Below are 20,689 nucleotides of genomic sequence, written 5' to 3'. Positions count from 1 at the left end.
AAAGAATTCATTGGGATTGTGAAGCCAGACGAAACTACTTCTCTTGTAGTTGAGCGATCTGATCTTGCCATTTTCTATCGTACGAGTTCAATTAAATAATTGACTTGAGATTATATCTCCGATAGGGCAAGATAAAAAGAAATCACAAACATCTTCATCTTATCGTTTGTGAGGTGATTGATAATTCTAGGATGTTCTTCGGGAATATAAGTCTGGGTTATCAATTGGTTTCTGTTCACCTTGATTTTATAAAAAGACGAAACAAAACTCTTAGGTTTATCTGTGGGAGACAGATTTATCTATCATCGTAGACTTTTATGTGTGATACAGATTTGTTTATTAAAGTCTTCGACTTTGGGTCTTAGCAACTCTTGGTTGTGGGTGAGATCAGCTAAGGGAATCAAGTGTGTAGTATCCTGCTGGGATCAGAGACTTAAGGAGCGCAACTGTACCTTGAATCAGTGTGATATTGATTAGGGTTCAACTACAGTCCAGACCGAAGTTAGTTTGTAGTAGGCTAGTGTCTGTAGTGTCTTAATACAGTGTGTTGTTCAATCTGGACTAGGTCCCGGGGTTTTTCTGCATTTGCAGTTTCCTCGTTAACAAAATTTATGGTGTATGCGTTATTTCTATTCTGCATTATATTTTGTTATATAATTGAAATATCACAGGTTGTGCGTTAAGATCAATCAATTAGAATATCCAACCTTTGGTTGTTAATTTAAATTGATTGACACTTGGATATTGGTCTTTGGTACCATCCAAGTTTATCTCTCTTGTATTTGATAAATACTCGGAGATTTCCATTTGCTTGAGTAAAGATCAAACCGAGAGATTGAGATATTAACTCTTTGATATACTTTTATCTAGATTGAGTCTGACTGTCTAGTTGATTCTCTAGAAAGTATATTGGAGTTAGTCCATATAGATTACTAATCGAAATATTAGGTGAGGTTGTTAGGCCCCCGCTTTTTCAAAAAGACACGTTGCTCCAAAAGCCACACATCGATTCCAAACAATATCAATAAAGCAACAAGTGTCAATAAGAATGATCTCCCAGAAAAGAGCACGACAAGTGTCAACATCTTAATGAGGTACGAAAAAGTCGTTGAAAGTTTCAAGGAAGTTTTAAAATTCCTAGAGACCTTAAGTGTGACTTTGTTTCTGTGGTGAACTAAATGATGTTCACCTCAAAACAACTTGATTGTATTGAAAGTGCATCCTCACCAAGAAAGAACCTAGTATAAAACATGATGAGGAAGGAACAAGAACTAGGGCACACATATTATGTTGAGTAAAATGTTTAATATCTGGTAAAGTCGTAGTTCGTGATTGGATTCTTTGATGTAGTTTTAACAGCGGTAAGAAAAGATTCGATTCTCAGACTTTTATGAAGATTTGGTTTTAATATTAATAAAGAGAATACTAAGAAAAACTAATTAAATTATGATTTTGTTACCAAGGAGACATGAATCTAGGGTTTTGGATTCCACTACTTCCGATATTTGCAAACTCAATAATAATTTCTTTGACAAAATACTCCTATTACATACCCAAAAAAGTTTTGAACCCCAATCTCATTCTTTGGAAGATATGACGTTTCAATCCGTTTTTATGACTCTCGTTACTACTCTAAGGCCTAATTTTCCTTCGCTTATAAAAGATCGGTATCTTAAACTACCCAAAACAATTAATATGAAGCATGTAAAGAAGAGAAAAATTTTAGTAATTTTAAAGCATAAAAATGGAGTAATTGTCAAAGAAAATTAATTACTAAAATTTACGCATCGAAAATAGCTTCTTCCAAAACCTTAGAAAAGAAATTTAGCTACTCACGAATTGAAAAGTGGAGAAAATTTGATTGATCATTGTATTAAAAATAATGAAATTTTCTTACAACGATTTTCAGTGCTAAAGGTCTTTAGCTACTGAGTTGAACTGTTCAGCTAACAAATGGCACAGTGGCTAAAGGTTTTTCTCTATTGACTAAAGAACGATATACATATTATGTGGTTAAACAACGACAACTTCTGCGACCGTTCCTGGCTTACCTTTGTTCTTCGTGTTCTTGAATATGTAGCAGTAGGAAATATGTAGCAGTAGGAAATATTTCTGAAATTTGTGATTTTTCGATTCTGCAGTATCTATTCCCTCCCAGGCTATCCGTCCACCTCTGGTATCCCAACACGTCCTTATATACTCCACAAACTCTAAAAATATCTTTCATTACTCCAAATGATCTTCTTTCCTCTCACGGGGATATTTTGACTTTTTAATGCATCTTTAGTTGATTTACATACGTCTTCTTGCGGCAGAACACCCCCACATGTTGCACCCTCATCTCGGAAGTAGGTAAACATGATTATATACACGAAAATATCCCAAAAATAGCTGAAAATATCTCGAGAATATTTGGTTGCTCTGTTTTAACCAAAACCACGTCAACTTCCCTATTTTATGAATCCAAATCATATAACATTATTTTTTCATCTTAACAGGCCAATATCAATCAATTATAGCGGTTAAGTCCCCCCAAATCCTTCCCATAATCCACACTGAACTTTCCGGAACCGAGAATGGTACTTTCTCTGTTTTTCTTAATTGGTTATTATCCAGCCAATTCCAACTGAATAAAAACCCATTACCATGCATTTTAGTCCCTATGAACAAACCCATTTGATTTCGGCTGTTTCGTCTCTTCACAACCCCTTCAAATCACGAACCCTAATTCTGCAGCCATTAAAACCACTTTTCCCGCCAAATTCCATAATTTGAATTGTTGAAGATGGTTGCCCCTTATCCGAGCTTTCGGGGTGCAAATAGCGATCAGGGTGCCCCTTAGTAATTTGTGTATAGATGGTAAATTTCTTGGGTACCTTTATCAACTCCTTCGAGTGCCTTTAACACATTTCTGGGGTGTCATTAGTAATTCCTCCCGAGGGGGTGCAAATACCACTTTTTGAGTCAATTTCCCCGCAAAAGCTTATTTCTCCCAAAATACCTAAAAAGACATAAAATACCGAAATAAGTACAAAAATTGGTACTAATAACTTGGAAATTGAGACTAAAGTAGACACATAAATGCGTCTATCATTCTTCTAAAAAGGTATGTCTATAAACTTGAGCAAGCTTTATGTTACATATATGCTTGATGTCGTGATCTATTAACACCAAAAACACTCTTGTCTTTGAGTTCCTATGTTCGCTAAGGATATGCTCTTAGATAATTTATCTAATCCTAATGTTGATATATTTAAACTTAGGTTATGATTTTTCGGGTAGAACCCAAGACATGAAAATCATACAGATTATGGGTACATCATTCGCCATTAGTTAAGAGATAATGTATCAAAGGTAAAGTACTTATGATAGACAAACCAATGCGGCTAATGATCATATACCTCGAGTATGATTCTTGTTTACCCAACTTGATTTGTGATGAAGTTCTCAAATATACAAGTCGGAAGAAGCAAACAAAGTCAATGACTTTTGGCTTTTAAATTTTACTGCAAAGAAGAAATTTCGGTATCAAGCTTGTCTTTCCTAAACTCTTGAAATATGATTCAAGCTTGTTTTAACAATCTTGGTTAAGAACAATTTATTGTTCATGAACTATTTTTATTTCAAGTTGATCATTTGAAAATTTCCCAAGCAATGATATTTATTATCTATGACCATTGAGAAAATCTCAAATTATTTAAAAAGAGTTTTCAATTGTGAATTCTGATAACAGGGTATGTACGCACACTTCGTACACATTCCCTTTTGATATGAGTTCGATAATTTTGGGGTAGGGGGAGGAGTACGCATACCCTTGGGATTTAAGTTTGTGAACTGGTTACGGTATGCATACCTAATACGCGTACCATTGGGATTTGACTTCACGAACTGGCTAGGGTAAGCGTACCCCTAGAGCCTGAATTCGTGTGGTATGCATACCTAGTCATTTCAGATTTAACCAGAAGCTCACAAACTGTTTTACAACTGTGTTCGACTTTGATACAACTCTCATAAACACTTCTAAAATAATTTTTTCACAAAATATTTTGAGATTGTGGATAATGGTTGAAGTCGTGAGTGTTATTCAACATAATTATTGCTTGCTTGCTCACGACCTTGTTGGTCCATATGTCAACATATAATGCACGATTGTTAATGACTTATAGATATATGCAACTTCTTCTTTGTCAAAGGAAATATTTTCATATGCTTTTAGTTGCCAATTCATGGAGTAACTCCTTGCAAAAAAGGTTAATTCACCGTTCTTAGTGTAAATCGAATCTTGTTGACACAAGTTTATATTTTAGCTAAGATGATCACAATACTTGATTTTTATGATTACACATTGTGTATTGTTTGATTACCATGAGATGGTTCTAAATTGTTTAGTAACACGATCTTATGAAAAACTTTTAGTGATTGATTCCTATATCATATCCCCTTGTGAGATTGCTAAAATCTATTATAAAAATCCTTCTCTTTTAGAGAAAGGTCGCATTTGCTATTCTCTTGGGAATAACATAAAATGGGGGAGAGTTCAATTTGAACTTGTTCTTAATTGTAATATCTATGTTGGTATTGAGTATGGTTCGGAAAATAAATAAATGTCATATGATTATCATTATGTTTTTGAGCACCAGATTGATTTCATCAAGGCCTTTGTCCAGGATGGTGAAAAGTATGAAGATCAAGTGCCAAGTGATCAGCCTGACAGTTTTAGTGACAAATCAGAGTTACAAAGACTCTTCAGAAACTGGGCATGAGAGCGAATGGTCATAGATATCATCCAACTCAGTCAAATGCCATTTGCAATCATATTAGCAATTTGGTCTGAGCATGATGCAAGATCAATGGCCAAAAAGAATGGAAAAAGAATAAACAAAGACTCGATTCAGGAAATCAAGGCCTTGATTTATTTTTGGGGAAAAAATTATTGGGTGGTTTAGATATAACTCTTTCACTAACTTGTTGACCAATTGAAAGGTGGTTCTCGATAGCAATTAAATTCACAGGTTGTAATGTGTTTGGATTTGGTGTAAATGGATGTCCAAAAACTTCTAAATTCGTTCGACTTCGCATTCGAAACGTCAAATATTATTCGATAATAATTTTCGGATTCGGATATCCAAATATTTTATCCGAAAATATAATTAACCGAATACGATATTCAGATATGAAAATATCCGCATTTGAAATATTCGTAACCGAAATTTTTAAAAATATATATATATTTTTTAAACCAAGAAAAGTATATATCATATTTAATTATTAAAAAAATCATTTACAAATATCTTCATCCTATTTTTTTAATTATTTAATATTGATTTTTTACAAAAATACGAAAATTTATTGTTTCTTATGATTTTGGATCGGATATCCTATACCCGGATAAAAGTTCGGATACGAATTCAAAGTGAAATATATTATATTCATTAAGATCTCGAATCGAATTCGGATACTGTATGAAATTTTTAGATTCGGATACTAATACACCCTATCCGCATTCCTATGCATCCATTCACACCCTTAGGTGAAACTGTAATCCACATCTTCAATGAATTTCATCCTTTTCTGATAAATAAATAAAAAAACAAGCCAGTAGGTTATAGAAACCAATGCTAATTATTGATTTAGTAGAGGCACCTACTGGCACTATGATCTTCTTAGGCTAAGTTCAATGGGCTAGATTGAGCTGCTAGATTAGCCAAAAAGTGTTGCAGTTCAAAAAAAAAGTGTTGTTTATTATTTAGCACTAGTTCTCTCTCTTTGCATTTGCTCGCAGTTGAACTAGTAGCGTTGAATGGTTCAACGTTACAAAAATTACCTTTTCGCTGAATAATTCAACACATCTTGATTTATTTTTTGATCTGATGGCTGAGATTGGTTGCGATGAACCAAACAACACTAAACGGTAGTCCTGCATGACGTGGACTGTTAAGGCTTGGTCCTGTGGTGTGCTAATCTAGCAGCTAGATTAGCAGTCCACCAAAACCTTTTTTCATTTTTTTTTATCTTTTATGGAAAGTGTGCAGTATTATTTGTTTATTATTATCATCTTATGCACCAACATCATTGTTAACGACTAAAGAAAGAAAAAGAAAGAGACAGAGAACAGTCAACAAAAATGAAATCAAGGAAAGAGAGAAAGAGGGTCCAGTACTCTAGTTAGTCTAGTGAGATAATAAGTGATGCATCAAATGTCTGTAATGCATATGAGAGAGAGAGGGTTTAGTCTAGTGAGAGGATAGAGGTTGAATGTGAATTGTGAATAGTGACCGATGGGAGTTCAGAGTGCCAACGCTGTTTCATTCAGCCCTCATTGTCAACTTGTTTCCATTCAACGCAGATGCGCTGGAATATTCTCGTCAACGCTGAACTATTTAGCGAAAAGGTAATTTTTATTGCGTTGCTCGCTGCTAGTTCAACTGCAAACAAATGCTATGAGAAAACTAGTGTGAACAAATAGACAACACATTTTTCTTTTAAATTGCAACACTTTTCTGCTAATCTAACAGTTCAATCTAATCATAGGACTTAGTCTAATCTAACTATTAAATTAGTACTCTCATAGGACTTAGAATGTAGTCATAGCTTACGTGCACTGCTAATCTAACTGCTTGATTAGCACATCATGTGACTTACCTTTAATGTCGGGAGGCCAACATTGGTTCACTATTTGTCAACCCTACTACCAAGGTTTGGGACGTCGGGGTTAACTCTATTTTAGCAAGAGGAATCAAAGTTCGGTGGAGAAAGTGGAATCTACTCCTATATAAAACTCTTTTTAAGTCAGAAATGCTGTTAGAAATTCGATGCGTGTCATAACTATAACTTATCTCTTTCCGGAAAGATCGAAGTGGGAAGTATTCATTTAGGCAGTGTATTTCATACTGAAGTTAGGGTTCCATCTTATCCTTTTTTTCACAAATTCCTGACAAAAAAAAACAAAATTAATCCAAGAAAATGGAGAGATTGAGAAAAGCATCACATGCAGGATCATGGTACACTGATAACCGTAAGTTATTCTTAATCATCATTATGATCTTTCTTCAGTCGTTGCTCTATATTTTTTGGGATTTTAATGCTCTTTTTTATTTTCAGCTGCGAAATTAGGGGCAGAGCTTGATGGGTGGCTCCAAGCAACTGGCCTTGCTAAATCCCCTGATGTAAGAGGGGTCATTGCTCCGTAAGTTACACAAATATGACTTCCATCTCTGATTGAAACCTCCGGAGGGCTGAGCTAAGCTAATTCTTTTGATTGCTGTGTTTTATGGTACAGGCATGCTGGTTATTCATTCTCAGGTCGCTGTGCAGCATATTCATTTGCTAATATAGACCCTACTAATATGTGAGCCAATTTGTTTTTAAACTCAATTTTGTTCTCATACTATTCCTATTATGTGTTGGTAACTTCTTTACTTAAGCATCATTTGCAAGAAGTGCGTTCTTAAAAATGAGGTTTGATGTATGATAAGATTCGTCATTATGTTTCTACATCTTAATCATGTATCTGGTGTTACTCTTTACTATGACCTAGTTTCTAGATAGGAATATTTCTTGGTGATATCTCTATTTATCAGTTTTCTGGAGGTATTTCGTGTTGGTAAACATATGTAGGTTCTACTTTTAGTTATTTACTGAAATGAGAACTCCTTGAATTACAAGATAACCTAGTTCAAACATCCTGTACTTATTTGATTCTCCGGTACTGCTTACTTGTGTCGAACCCTGGGAGCAAAGCTAAGTATGCTAAAAAAGTTGAGTTAGTCTATGTAGCATGTTATACCGTTGATAAGCATCATAGTTGGCTGCTATCTGTCATATCTGAACATGTAGTTTCAGAAACCAGAAGATGATTAATTTGTTTATGATGCCATATCAATATCAAACAAGAGCGCAAACACTCCAACGGGAGAGTGGAGGTAAAGTGAAAGAATTGCATAACAAATTGGTTTACGTTATTGTCACATTGTTATTTATTGTATTTTGTGGGAGGTTGAGGCAGGATACAGTTTACATATGTGAGTTGTCAGTTTGTGTGGTGAATGGTGTCTCACATTATGAGGAGTGTCTGGAGGTTGAGATTAGAAGAAAGATTCTTTGAGAACCAGCCACCCAAGCTGTAATACAGGAATGCTGGAAACCATGTTCAGTAGGCTGTCTATAGCATGAATAATAGACTAAAATAGGGGTTAGGTGGAAAGAGAAGAGCTACCAAGGTACAAGCAATAGAAAAAAAAAACACCATAATTCACCTGTTAATAGAAGGTTCTTGAGATTTGTACGTCGAAAAAGTGAACATCTTTGCAGATGATGTGTGCATTGTACTTCTCCTGAACAACCTTTTGTCATCTTAGGATTACCATTGGATAACATTTGTGTTAGTTCTAGTTGTTTTGGAATAGTCAGGTGATATTTATGGAATTTTTTGAGCTGTCTAATCTTACATCTAACTGTTTTCACACCAACCTAGTTAAGACAGTACTTGTGAAAGACCAAGTAATGTAGCATCTATAAATAAATTGCTAATATCACGTCACTGATCCGTTTCAGTACTCGGGTGTTTCTTCTTGGCCCATCTCACCATTATTACACTCCAAAATGGCCCTCTCAACAGCCATAGCTTACAAAACACCTCTGGGAGACCTACCTATTGATCTGGAAGGTATGTAATCGTTGTCTCTAAAACTTGTTGCATAAATCCTTTCTGAATGCATATGATTGAAGGACAAGTTTCTATTTTTTGAGCATGTGAGCTTGCAATTCTATTAAATCTGATGTAGTATACTAGTTTTAGGTAGTAATTCACTTTGACAAAGTTCACTGGGATGGTTTTCATTTGAAAGATTCATATGGTGCTTTTATGTCAGTAGCAATAGTGTATGATCCTTAACGACTATCTTTCTTCTCTCTTCTTTGACCAAATGTGCTTTGTTAGTTATGTCTTTCCACACTGTTGAAGAAATATGAGGGTCTAACAGCAGATCCCCCAGCACTTGCTTAACTTTAGTATGCCATTTATTGTTTCCTGTTCATACAACAACAAAAAAATTAGCTACAGTATCGGCCAATTTTTTCTCTTGTTGCATTAGAAAATGAGAACTCCTTTTTTTGAGGGCAAAAAGAGCAAATGTTTTATTGAAAACAAAAAACTATCAGCATTTACTGGTATTTCAATTCAAACACTTTCCCTTTTTTACATAATGTTTAGTGCAGTACTACATCTAATATCCGTCCGTTAAGGATATGATAGTTACTCAGACTATGATAGTTTGTGTGCCTGTGTTCTTTCTGTTAAGGATCAGTCCGTTCCTTTAATTCCAGATTATCCAACATATTGTGTATGGGATTTATCTCGTGATTCGTACACCTCTATTCACGTGCCTACCTGCTTACCAAGCGCAAAATTTTTCTTCTAAGTTTCCTGTAGTCGCAGATCTTAGCTTGTAACTGTTCAAGAATTATGCCAATATTTTCCAAGCAATTTGATAAACATTTGCTGATAAACTCATACCTCTCAATATGAGATTGTCAAGAGTAGGAACTGCATTTTGAAATGTAGACCAAAGTAAATACGATGCCTTAGTAGGTATTTGCTTATCCCAAACTACAAAGTGATTGATATGAAATTTGTAACGCATCTGCACATTTTCTTTTCTGTAGCAGCTCTAAAAGGAAACACTAAGCATCTCTTTTATCAGAAAAGAAATATATGTGTCAGTGCCAATGAAAAAATAAATCGTGAAGGTTCACTGAAACAAATGGTGGTGATGGTCAAGAAATATTCTTTGACATATTCTTTTTTTCTTGGATGACCAATCATTGAGGAGCTACAGGCAACTGGAAAATTTGAAATTATGGATCTTCAAGTTGACGAAGCAGAACATAGCATGGAAATGCACTTGCCATATCTTGTCAAAGTATTTCAGGGGTAATTTGTTATTCTGTTTTCAGCTTCTCTTCTTAACTGCTCTTCTCTTGTACTAACATTATATTGTTGACCCAGTTGCCGTGTAAAAATTGTACCCATTCTTGTTGGCGCTCTTAACTCTCAAAACGAAGCCATGTACGGGAAACTGCTGGCTAAATATGTGGATCACCCAAATAATTTCTTTTCCGTATCATCGGATTTCTGTCACTGGGGATCTCGGTAAGTTCACAAAGTTTTTATGGAATATAGTGATATTCTTCAAATTTATACTGCATGAATCAATATTGAAAGTTTTCATCTGCAATGATTAAACAAAGCAAAAGAAGAAAGTGAAGGTATCTTACTAACGTTTTAAGGTTCTACCAATCGTCTAACTTATTAGTAACACAGGGTTACTCCATATCTTTATCAACTTACTTGGTTGCCACATATGCCATACTCATTAGTACCAGCATTAGTTTACTTCAACAAAAAATTGTAGTTCTACTTTACCTTTCTAGATGCCATACCTTGAATAAAGTTATTTTGTGCCTCTGCTCTAATCAAGTTCTTCAAACAACTCCTCTACTTTAACTATCTATACACATGAGTTCTGAATTCTATATATTCTTCATCTCATTTGGGGTCCTTGATGAAGGTAGAGTACCTACCCCATATTTATTGCACCTCTATTAGCATTCAATTGTTGTTTATTTTCATTATTAATTTTCTTTTACATGTTCATGAATAATGCAGTGGATGCAAAAGTAAGGGGGATTGGATTCTTCATTTAGACTGGGTGTTGCAGCAATTACTCAGACTATTAGTTCCTCGTCTTAATTGTTTGAGTTCAATCTTTCCCTATGTCTCCCAGGTTTAATTTTATGCACTATGACCGAAAACATGGAGCCATCAACGAGTCCATTGAAGCCTTGGACAAGATGGGAATGGATATCATAGAATCAGGGGATGCAGAAGCCTTCAAAAAGTACCTTTCTGAGTATGAAAATACCATATGTGGTCGCCACCCCATCAGTGTTTTCCTCCATGTAAGTCTCTATCGCACCCTCTCATTTTGTTTATGCTAATACATCCCATTTTGGTCCACATGGATGTCTGGCTAACAATATAGTTGTCAACAGTACATTTCTATTGCATTCTTGAGGCATCTGGAACTGAGTTTTTTCAGTTAGTTAGGTCTCTGTTCTGTCACTCAATTAAGTTCAACGGCAACTGGGATAATCGGTATATGCTTAATATTTGACTGGTCTGCTGACAAATGTTAATGATAATTGGCAAAAGTACCAACACAAAGTTAGACATTAGACTGGTATCCCCTATGGTTTATTCGTAGAGCAGCGGAAATTTATAAATTGGATTGGAGCATGGACCCATTATTAGAAATTATAGGCATTATTTTGATAATTGGCATTATATTCAAAATTATAGGGAAAAAAAAAACAACTTAAACTAGAAGAGAAATTAGGTGGCGTCTATCTTCTCTGATATACCTTTCTTCTTTCAAAAGTTTAGTAATTAAAATTGGGGAAAATAAGAAAAGAGTGTCGCCATTTAGTTTTGATAATTTTTCATGCATCTTTTTTTTTTATAAGTAGTTTTTCATGTATTACAATGTCTGTTATTCTCGGCTACCGTGACTGATAAAATGAAGTTTTTATTTTTGAACCACCAGATGTTGAAGAACTGCTCGACAAAAATAAAAATTAATTTTCTACAGTACGATCAGTCTAGTCACTGCAAAACAACAAGAGATAGCAGCGTCAGTTACGCATCTGCTGCAGCAACAAAGATGGATACCTGAAAGAAAGATCTGAATTCTAGCTGTTATCTGAACATTTATGCAAAGCTGAATAGGATTGTGGTTGTAATGTTCACATTGATGTACGAGCATGTCTGTGTAAAAAAAATTAAAACTACTTACAATTAACCCAAGTGCTCATCTTTTAGCCAGTTAGCTTTCTACTTCGTAACAGGTTGATTAATTTCATATGTAGTCGCATCTTTAGTCTGTGCACCTCTTTCTAGCATTCCTTGTTATTTGTTTCCATTCGTGGATAAAACTTCTAATTGCCTGTCACAATTCCTTTGTGCCTTTCTATTTGTGATTGCCAGTAACCTCAGCTGACGTATACACTTTTTACTCTCTATTATTGCCACATTTTTTTCTCAAATTTTTAGTTTTGAACGAGGATTGTACTAAAAGTTAGAGAGTTCATATTGCAATAGTCCCTGCCTCATGTCCTATGTTACAATCGTCAGCAGCCTGGTCTGCCTTCTTGTAGATATGCTGGAGAAGTGTCATCCTCATCCATACGTGTGACTGCCAATTTGTCAATGAAGCTTATCAGGGAGAGGGAGTCCGTCTCAAAATTCAATTGGTTCCATTGGTGTTGCACAACTGTTCTTACAGCCCACAGAAAAGCCCATGTGTCGGCCACCAGCGCTGTTGTGATCCCTAGGAGTGTTGGCGTGTTGCTATGGCTTTTATGACTCGTCTAATTCAATTCTGCATATTATACCTGCACTTGCTCGTCCTGGGTATCCTTCTGCCGCTTCATCAGTGTTGATCTTTAGCCAATGTTCTTGAGATGTTATACATCCAACGATGATGTTAAAGTTCTTTGCTGGTTGTTCACTTGTTGGAGGATTGGTGGTGTGCTGGTGTTTCTAGAATTAGTGGTGGTAGGTGTTGGTTTGCCCAGTCAAATTCATTTTGCACGAAGAGAATGACCTGATGTTTCTTTGGCAACTGTTTAGAGCTCTCGAGACTTTGTGATTTCTTGAGAGCTAGATGTGTGCCAAGTTGCAAAATATATGTGGCCGGTTCTTATGCACAAGGGCAAATTCTTAGATATCAAAGTTAAGAAAAAAATAAAGTGCAAGTAGATTTTAAAGACATCTGGATAGCAGTGCCAAAAAAGCTAGTGGGTATTCTGAGTTCGGAGCAGTCAAATGGTGCTGGGAGTTGCAGATTTCGCCCATTATCATTGAGACAGACCTTAAAAACATTGTGCAATTCATCAACAACTAATATCAACTTCGAAAATGAAGCTATTCTAATTGTAAGGAATATTAATATTCAGTGATGTTAAAAATAAAGAGAGAACTAAAGTTTAGATTCTAGTTACCACACTTGCAACCCTTACCAGAAATCCTAACCCTAGATGAGAGTTTCCAGCTCTCATTTTCTATTTCTCTCTCTATCTACGTCTCATTTTGCATAAAATTACATATATTTTTCCAAGCTCTCTAAGCTGCAAAGCGAACAGACATGAGAGGAGGAAATTAAATTCCCAAGCCAGAAGCAGTTAAGGCCAACGAGAGATGAATCAACCAAGACAGCTCCTTCTAACACTATGTATGTACTGCACCAAGTCATCTTAATGAAATCGTCTATGTGATCACCTCTGAGGTTGATCTGAGACTGAAGCTCCTCCGATTGTTGAAGCTGGAGACATGCCACTACCAGAACCATTCTCCACTGGAGGTGGCACACCCCATTTACCTTCAGCTTCAAGGGGCTCAAAAACATGGACCCCGCCATCTGTCAGTCCTAATGCAAATTGATTTGGTTCTAAGGGATGTGCCGCAACCACAAGTGGATACACAGTAGAGCTGCTACCACCACAAACAAAAAGAACCAGATGTTATTTGTTTTCAAAATTATAAACATGAATTGCACATCTGAAATTGGATCTCATATCTTTCTTTGCTGATAATATCTACGGAGTGCTAGCAAAGTTTTATACAACAGTTAAACAACAACCAAGTCCACGAGGAGTTTATGAGGTGTTTATTGTGGAATTTTAGTTGCAAATGAGAAATACCTGACATTGGCTGGAAGATATGCGGCAGGATTAATTCGACATCGTAGCCGAAGGTTGGCGGCACTATATATGCATACTGTTGCATCCACGAAGCAGGCATACACTAGCTGGCTGTCACATGAAAACGTCGCATGGGAGATTGGAGCAGAAGAATCCCGAGGAACCCACTACATAAACAAACACGGAAACAGAAATAGTTGAGCAGTATCCGAGAACAACAAGCATCCTACCCCGCCTTGAAGGCAAGTTTTTTAGAGACGGAAGTAATAAAATACCTGTTTTACACATTCAAGTTTAGTTGTTTCATAAATGGCAAGTTGAGTTTCATGTACAGCCAGGAAATGTATCTGATCCTGATGAAACTGTACACGTGTATCAGACATGGCTGTTGCTGTCCTCCCTGATGGAATCTGCAAGAATCTGCTTTTCTGCTTTTCCCATCCATCTGAGCTCCACATACAAAGCTAAAAAGTAAAAAAAAAAAAAAAAAAAAAAAAAAAAAAAAAAAAAACATAATCAGAACATCCACCCCAGATTCGTCGACAACTTAAAATATCATGGAATCTTGTTGATGATGCATTGCCATCAATTTCCCAGGTTCTTGCTTAACACATCCTGAGTGAGGTGCCTCCACAAAGAAAGAACCCTAAATTGACAGCTTTTCTGCTACTAGTTCCTTTACAGGGTTGTAATGACCATTTATAAAGGTGGGGAGTCTACAACTATTATGCCTTTATAACAAGTGTTTTAAACTATACGTTTGATCTTGAATTCCTAAGAGAATGGGGATGGGATGTTATAGTTGAGAACTTATAAAAGTTGGATACTATGGAGAGGGGAAGCTAGGGTTCTGGGTGACGCATAGGCCAAATGCCTTGCTCACTTTTCCTAAAAGTCTATGCCCTCCTTATCAACTTCACCGGGTCACCACTTCACTTCCTACTTCTGTTTGCCCGACTATGATTTTCAGTGATCTATTCCTAAGAAGTCTAGTTTCTTTTTCAATGTTTTGCCTGTTCAAGCTAAATGAGACCCGGTCTGCTAGGACTCTAGATAAACTGAGAGATGATGATGACTACTGAGCAAACTACTGAGCCACGACTCATAGGATGATGATGACTGGGGCAAGTTCAACCACAATGTTCGAAACTTTGGACAGACCTGAGAGCTGAATGATCCGAGTTCCAAGGGGGTTGACAATTATCAACATTTCCAAACTGAAGAAAAAAATGTAATGATTTAGATACTAACCTGAGCATCTGCTCCAGATGAAACTAGAACATTCAGTGCATGCGAGAAGGCAAGTCCAGTAACTCGTTTGGAGTGGCCTTTAAGTTTGCTTTTAACCTGCAAGAAACAAAGATAACAATCACCGTCCAGAAGGACCACATATAACTGCTTTTGTAACCAGCCATGAAAATGACTGTTTCTTTACCAATTACAATAACAACTATAGGCATACCTCATCCACACGGACATTATAAATCTGAATTGTGGAGTCATCCATGCCGATAGCAATTATGTTGTTATCTTGAGGATGAAAAGCAAGGAATGTTGCTGCAGGCGGTGGAGGCATGAATGTCGTCATTGTCTGTATAAGAAACAGAAAAGGTCAGATGTCCCGTTAAAGTGCCATTCAGACTAAACACTAATGTAGGCTGTTGCACATAAACAGACCTTAAATGTCATCATGTTGAACAGAGATATTTTTCCTCCAGATGCTGACATTACATAAGAATCATTCTTGGACAAAGCAAAGCATGGGACAGATTCTTCTGGGTTAGTATCAGCTGTGTCATTCGTCATCACTATGCCGCTTGTTGGTTGCCATAATTGAGGGGGAACGCTTGCAGTTGCCTACAAACAGTGATACATATCATATGAAATGAACAATCAATACTTAATGAGAATGGATCCACACTGGTAGACAACTGATTTACCTTGCCACTAGAATTTCGATCATTTCGCTGCCATTTCCATAGATGATGGGTTGCATTTGATGCTAATGCCAAAACTGCATTACCTGAATTGGTATAGATCAACCGTGATATCTGCAATAACCACAACACGGCTCATCAGAACATCCTTTTTCTCCAACAACTCTAGAACCCAGTGGTTTGACAAACATATGGTATGTCTACCAAAGTTCAAATAGCAATTCCTGGAAAATAAAGTACCTATACTACATAATGCTGAATACAAGACGAGCAACAACTTGTATTTATTAATACATATGGACGGCCAACATGAAGTCTACTTTTTGTGATATTTGGTGCCATGTGCTAGACTGCAACGTCAAACTGTTAAAGTCCATTTTCAAAAATTCTGTCTAGGTGCCTTTGGTCCAGTTTGAAGTTTCAAGATTTTCAAGTTCAACAACAGAGAAGTAGAAAACAATCTTATCACAATGAAATCCAAAGATGACATCTTATCCACATCTTTATAAATTGCGTTCAACCCAGAAAGGAAAATAAGAGGACAATGTGTAAACATTTAATGAGAAATTTCAGTAAATATTACCTTATTGGCTCTCACATTATCCGCGAGACGCAGTGATCGGCATTGTATCGCTTCACTAATCTCTGCAAGCTTCCAAATCTTTGATTTATCATTGTTTTCTTCTGTCACTCTAGGCTTTACGTCCACCATGTTTCTAGATTCCCCATTCTAGTAAAACAAAAGATATATGCTCACTTCAGAATACTTAAAATGGTCAGAGCTTAGTATTTTTCATTTTTTTCTATTTCAGATCTTAAGGCACAACAGCTAATTCAAATTCTTCATTTTCTTGAATATAGGTAAAGGGAACATTCATATAATGAAGAATATTAAGACAAACCATTCCAGTGACAGACACCGCTGGAGCAGCTCTATCTGTTAGTGTTGCAGATACAACAGCTGAAATTGGATTTATTGCAGGCTGCATGACAGGAAATATTAGAGATCATCTCCTTATAGAACGACAACCTTCATGAAAACTTCAGTATACTAACCTTAGTTAACGTCTCAGATGCAACTCGTGACGCATCAAAAGAACGATTTTCAAATGTTCGCAGTAAACGAAGTCCATCATGAGTCGCCAATAGTTTAATTGTATTATCATTTGCAGATACAGCTAATAAGGTTCCCTCTTTATTGAAGCGGATCCGTGGGCTTGCCTTGAAATTTTAAAACAGAAACATTAGGACATAACTGCCTGCATTCAAGAAACATGGTTACATGATCACATATTAAATAGAATAGAATAAGAACTCACTGGTAGGCCTCCATCAGCATCAATAGTTGTTAACAGGTTAGTGTTATCCATATCCCAAATCTTGATCAAAAATTCATCGCCGACAGCCAAATATCGGTTCTTAGTGGTATCGAACTGCACAGCACCTGATGAACGTTTCCGGAATCCTTGGTAAGTCCTCTTCACTGCGCCTTCACTCTCATTCCATTCAACCACGTGAGAATCTCCATCTTTACTGGTCCCGCACGAAAACAGCCTAATAATACATGGGAGGATTTACCACAATTTTCAGGTTATTTCATTTGTCCTATTAAGAAAAGCACATTGGCGTAAAAACAAGTCTCACAAATTTACCTTGAACCATCAGCACTATATGCCATTGTTGTGCAGCAGAGACCGGGGGCATCATAATCCACTCTAGATCCCAAATTATCGTAAAGCCATGCTTTTATCTTCCCATCCACTGCTGTTGAGAAGATGAACTGTACCACCATTTGAAAGAGACAATAAGAACTAGCAAGGATTTCTATAAAAGAAAAAGAAAAATACTAGAGGCACAAAAGAAAATACAATTACTCAAACAGATTCTAACCTGAATGTTCTCCTTGTAATGAGGGCAGACAGAATAAACAGGAGCATCATGACCTTCAAAGGTATATTGTTTGGTGCCAGTGGCAGCATCCCACACCTAAGAAAAATTCAGGACCAGGAATTAAGTTGTGATACTTAGATGCTAGTGCTGAATAGCATCCTTACAAGAAAAACCAACCTTAATGGTCTTATCATCACCGCAGGTTACAACACAAAGTTGCTTGTTGGGGTGAGAAAACGCAAGATCATTCACACCTCCTACATGAGCATCAATCTAATAACAAAAATGGATGTCAACACGTTAAAAGAAATTCAACCTTATACAACTCACTACAATTAATATGTTACTCTGACAGTATCCATACCTCCAAGTGCTGTCGCACATCATCAGCACCGTGATAAGAATAAATTTGCAAAATGTGTCTTGAATATGCAACTCCTGTTAATGATGCAATTGCACATTAAAATGATGACAGAGATCATGCGAATAATGACAGCAATCATTTGAGTAACAGTTTCATATTTATAGCAGCTTACCAAATAAAGAACCATCAGGGCTCCAAATTATACGCTTCACCCCAACACCAGAATCCTTTGCTAGAGCTGCCTGAGTTTCAGTAAAGATATTGGTCTGAGTGCCATTTTAACATATACATGATCAAAGGTTAGCATTTGTTAGTAAGAGAAAGCAATTATACCTGTAGTGGCATCGAACAAGCTCCGAGATCCCAAACCTTAAAGTTCTTCAGAAACAACCTCTCACGTGAACCAGCTTCCCACAATGCAATGTCTCCAACACTGGTACCAACTGAAGCATGGAAATAACAAAAAAGAAAGTAAGTTAACATAATGAAAAGAAAGGATACGGCATTCTACTAATTAAGGTGGATGGATCCCGGTGAAAAATCAGACTTTGAAGGGAGAAAAAAAAGCATATAGAACTCAAACAAGCTGACCCAAAAGTAGAGTTTGTTGAATGGGATGAAAATCCATGCTTGTGGGAGATGAGCCCTGAATAAATGTCCTCGTAACGGTCTTGGGCAAATCATCCTGTGTGCTGAAAGCTTGTGTGTGACTTTGGCTCGGATAAGTTACTGGTAATATATTGACAGGCAAGTTACCCTACAAAATTTATGTCAACGTCATCAATTGGAAGTGTAAGCATACTACAACTAACAGATTAATGAACTAAATCCATGGATTAAAACAAAGTAACAGTGATGGATGTGAATAATCCCAATTAAAGACATGGAACTGACAAAAACTCAATACCTCATCAGAAATCACCAGGGGCCTGGTTCGTTTTGACACATGATCAGAATCACCTGACGGGTAATCTATAGAATGGTTATTAGTTGGTGGAGTCCTAGGGTGCTTCAACATTGCAGCTACCACAACACAATGAACAGAACACGAGGGTCAATAACCATATCGTGCATAAGGTATGTTGATAACACAGCAGAAGGAATTAGCTAATGAAATAAAAATCAGTACCAGCGTTTGTTGGACCGCCAAGTCCAATAGATCCATCAGAAGCTACTGCATGAGCAACAGTAGATGGATTGGACATCCAACCAGCAAGAGGAGTGGGAATTGGTGCCGATGTAGGCTGAAAAGGCTGAACATGAAATTCAAAGAAAATTAAGTTAAGAAATTTACAACGGAAAGTGATTCCACTACCACACCAGTAGTTAAATTACTTACCCCATGTGCACCCAGAGGAGGGAAACCCCCGGCTTTGGGTATGGATCCAAGCAGAGGGTTGTTTGCTGGTGAAGGGGCAAGACCACCATTCGGCTGTCCACAAGTGTGATCAACAAAAAGAGTCTTTATATCTGGATTAGGTCTTGGGGTTTTACAAAGCTGATGCTGCCAATTCAAGCTGCAGAAGGTAGATGCATATTAAAGCAAGGAGGCATTATGACTTTCGGTTGATAAATATTGTCCTCGATAACCACCAATCCAAGTTAGCAGCAGCCAGTAAAACTTAGCTTGGTATACTAATGCATATTTACTGAGGATCGTGTCTCAATCCATTTTAAGGGTACAAAAAACATGAACAGATGATAAGCGAGAAGAAACTCATATACTAATATTTTTACCTTTGGTTAATGAGAGTCCTTAATCTAGAATTCTTGAGATTGGGAAACTGCAGCTTGTCCCGAAAAAGAGGGTTCGCTTCAATCAGTTTCTTGAGCTCAACCAGCATAATAGTTCTAGCAGATTTTGTATCCCCATACTTAGAAAGTTGTTCATTTTCCCTGCAGCCATATATTGTAAAAAGCTGAATTTAGCTACATACCACCAATCCAAAAGTGAATTAACAGTTCATAGCCATGAAAGCAAAACAATTACCTGAAATTCTCTAGAGTGAGCAGTTGTGTTATCTCCTTGAACAACTCTTCATTAAATGATGCAAAAACTTTCAAATCCTTAACAAGAATCTCTACCGCCTTTGCACGATCATGCCTAAAAGATAATGCACAATATAATAACAAACATAAACATCTAGAAAAGCAAAATTCAACTGTAAAACGGGGACAATGGACAAAAATTGAAAGTAACTGGACTCATACTTATCAAGTGCTTCTAGATATTTCTGTTTCCTAATCTCAAAGAATATCTTCATGGAATATCGATTATCATCGACTTTAGTGAATCCAGAAAGGTATCTTTCAACCTCATCCCAGTTTCCATTATGAACTTCGTCTTCAAAGTACTTGATATTAAAGAAAAACCCTGACTCCTGTTCAAGCCTGAAGCAGCAACAAAATTACAAAAATGTTCTAAATAAACAATCACATGCATAAAACCACACAGACATAGATCAAAAACCTACTTGTGTACAGTCTCTTTGAACTTCTCCTCATCTAGAAACTGTAAGATGAGGAAAACAAGCTCTCTACTTAAAGAAGACATAGCAGCACCCACAACCTTTCCTTATATCTCCAAAACCCTGAAAAACGAAACAAAATTCAAATTAGATCTGCATAACAAAAAATACTCAGCAAAAATTGAAGAAAAAAAATACGAAATTAGACAAGTGAAATTAGGGTTTCAAAATTCTGGAAACAAAAAATTAAAAAAAAAAACAAAGAGAAATTG

The 20,689-nt window shown here is 36.5% G+C and overlaps 1 protein-coding gene and 1 pseudogene across 3 annotated transcripts in view; one reads left to right on the top strand and one right to left on the bottom strand.

Moving 5' to 3' along the window:
* The first annotated feature begins 6,717 nt into the window (after nucleotides 1-6,717).
* Nucleotides 6,718-11,991, top strand: LOC113348958 (annotated as a pseudogene).
* An 893-nt stretch (nucleotides 11,992-12,884) lies between these two features.
* LOC113348957 (topless-related protein 1-like) overlaps nucleotides 12,885-20,689 on the bottom strand; it is an 8,325-nt gene continuing 520 nt past the window's right edge. Inside the window, exons 2-26 of one of the 3 annotated variants that reach the window (XM_026592872.1) lie at nucleotides 20,424-20,540; nucleotides 20,161-20,340; nucleotides 19,940-20,053; nucleotides 19,687-19,845; nucleotides 19,289-19,466; nucleotides 19,079-19,202; nucleotides 18,857-18,972; nucleotides 18,541-18,706; nucleotides 18,283-18,392; nucleotides 18,122-18,191; nucleotides 17,950-18,023; nucleotides 17,763-17,858; nucleotides 17,586-17,681; nucleotides 17,348-17,475; nucleotides 17,015-17,249; nucleotides 16,752-16,916; nucleotides 16,598-16,678; nucleotides 16,279-16,425; nucleotides 15,699-15,809; nucleotides 15,436-15,615; nucleotides 15,221-15,349; nucleotides 15,010-15,105; nucleotides 14,034-14,222; nucleotides 13,759-13,925; nucleotides 12,885-13,549 (exon numbers count right to left, since the gene is read on the bottom strand). In XM_026592872.1, coding sequence (XP_026448657.1) covers nucleotides 13,333-13,549; nucleotides 13,759-13,925; nucleotides 14,034-14,222; nucleotides 15,010-15,105; nucleotides 15,221-15,349; nucleotides 15,436-15,615; nucleotides 15,699-15,809; nucleotides 16,279-16,425; nucleotides 16,598-16,678; nucleotides 16,752-16,916; nucleotides 17,015-17,249; nucleotides 17,348-17,475; nucleotides 17,586-17,681; nucleotides 17,763-17,858; nucleotides 17,950-18,023; nucleotides 18,122-18,191; nucleotides 18,283-18,392; nucleotides 18,541-18,706; nucleotides 18,857-18,972; nucleotides 19,079-19,202; nucleotides 19,289-19,466; nucleotides 19,687-19,845; nucleotides 19,940-20,053; nucleotides 20,161-20,340; nucleotides 20,424-20,503 — 3,408 coding nt within the window. In that variant the 5' untranslated portion in view covers nucleotides 20,504-20,540 and the 3' untranslated portion in view covers nucleotides 12,885-13,332. The remainder of the gene's footprint in view (nucleotides 13,550-13,758; nucleotides 13,926-14,033; nucleotides 14,223-15,009; nucleotides 15,106-15,220; nucleotides 15,350-15,435; nucleotides 15,616-15,698; nucleotides 15,810-16,278; nucleotides 16,426-16,597; nucleotides 16,679-16,751; nucleotides 16,917-17,014; nucleotides 17,250-17,347; nucleotides 17,476-17,585; nucleotides 17,682-17,762; nucleotides 17,859-17,949; nucleotides 18,024-18,121; nucleotides 18,192-18,282; nucleotides 18,393-18,540; nucleotides 18,707-18,856; nucleotides 18,973-19,078; nucleotides 19,203-19,288; nucleotides 19,467-19,686; nucleotides 19,846-19,939; nucleotides 20,054-20,160; nucleotides 20,341-20,423; nucleotides 20,541-20,689) is intronic. The other 2 variants (XM_026592873.1, XM_026592874.1) reach the window with 2 other exon arrangements.

Source organism: Papaver somniferum, chromosome 2 (assembly GCF_003573695.1).
Source record: "Papaver somniferum cultivar HN1 chromosome 2, ASM357369v1, whole genome shotgun sequence".
NCBI lineage: Eukaryota > Viridiplantae > Streptophyta > Magnoliopsida > Ranunculales > Papaveraceae > Papaver > Papaver somniferum.
The sequence above is the reverse complement of the archived record's forward strand: the minus strand, read 5'-3'. Positions and strand labels throughout refer to the sequence as shown.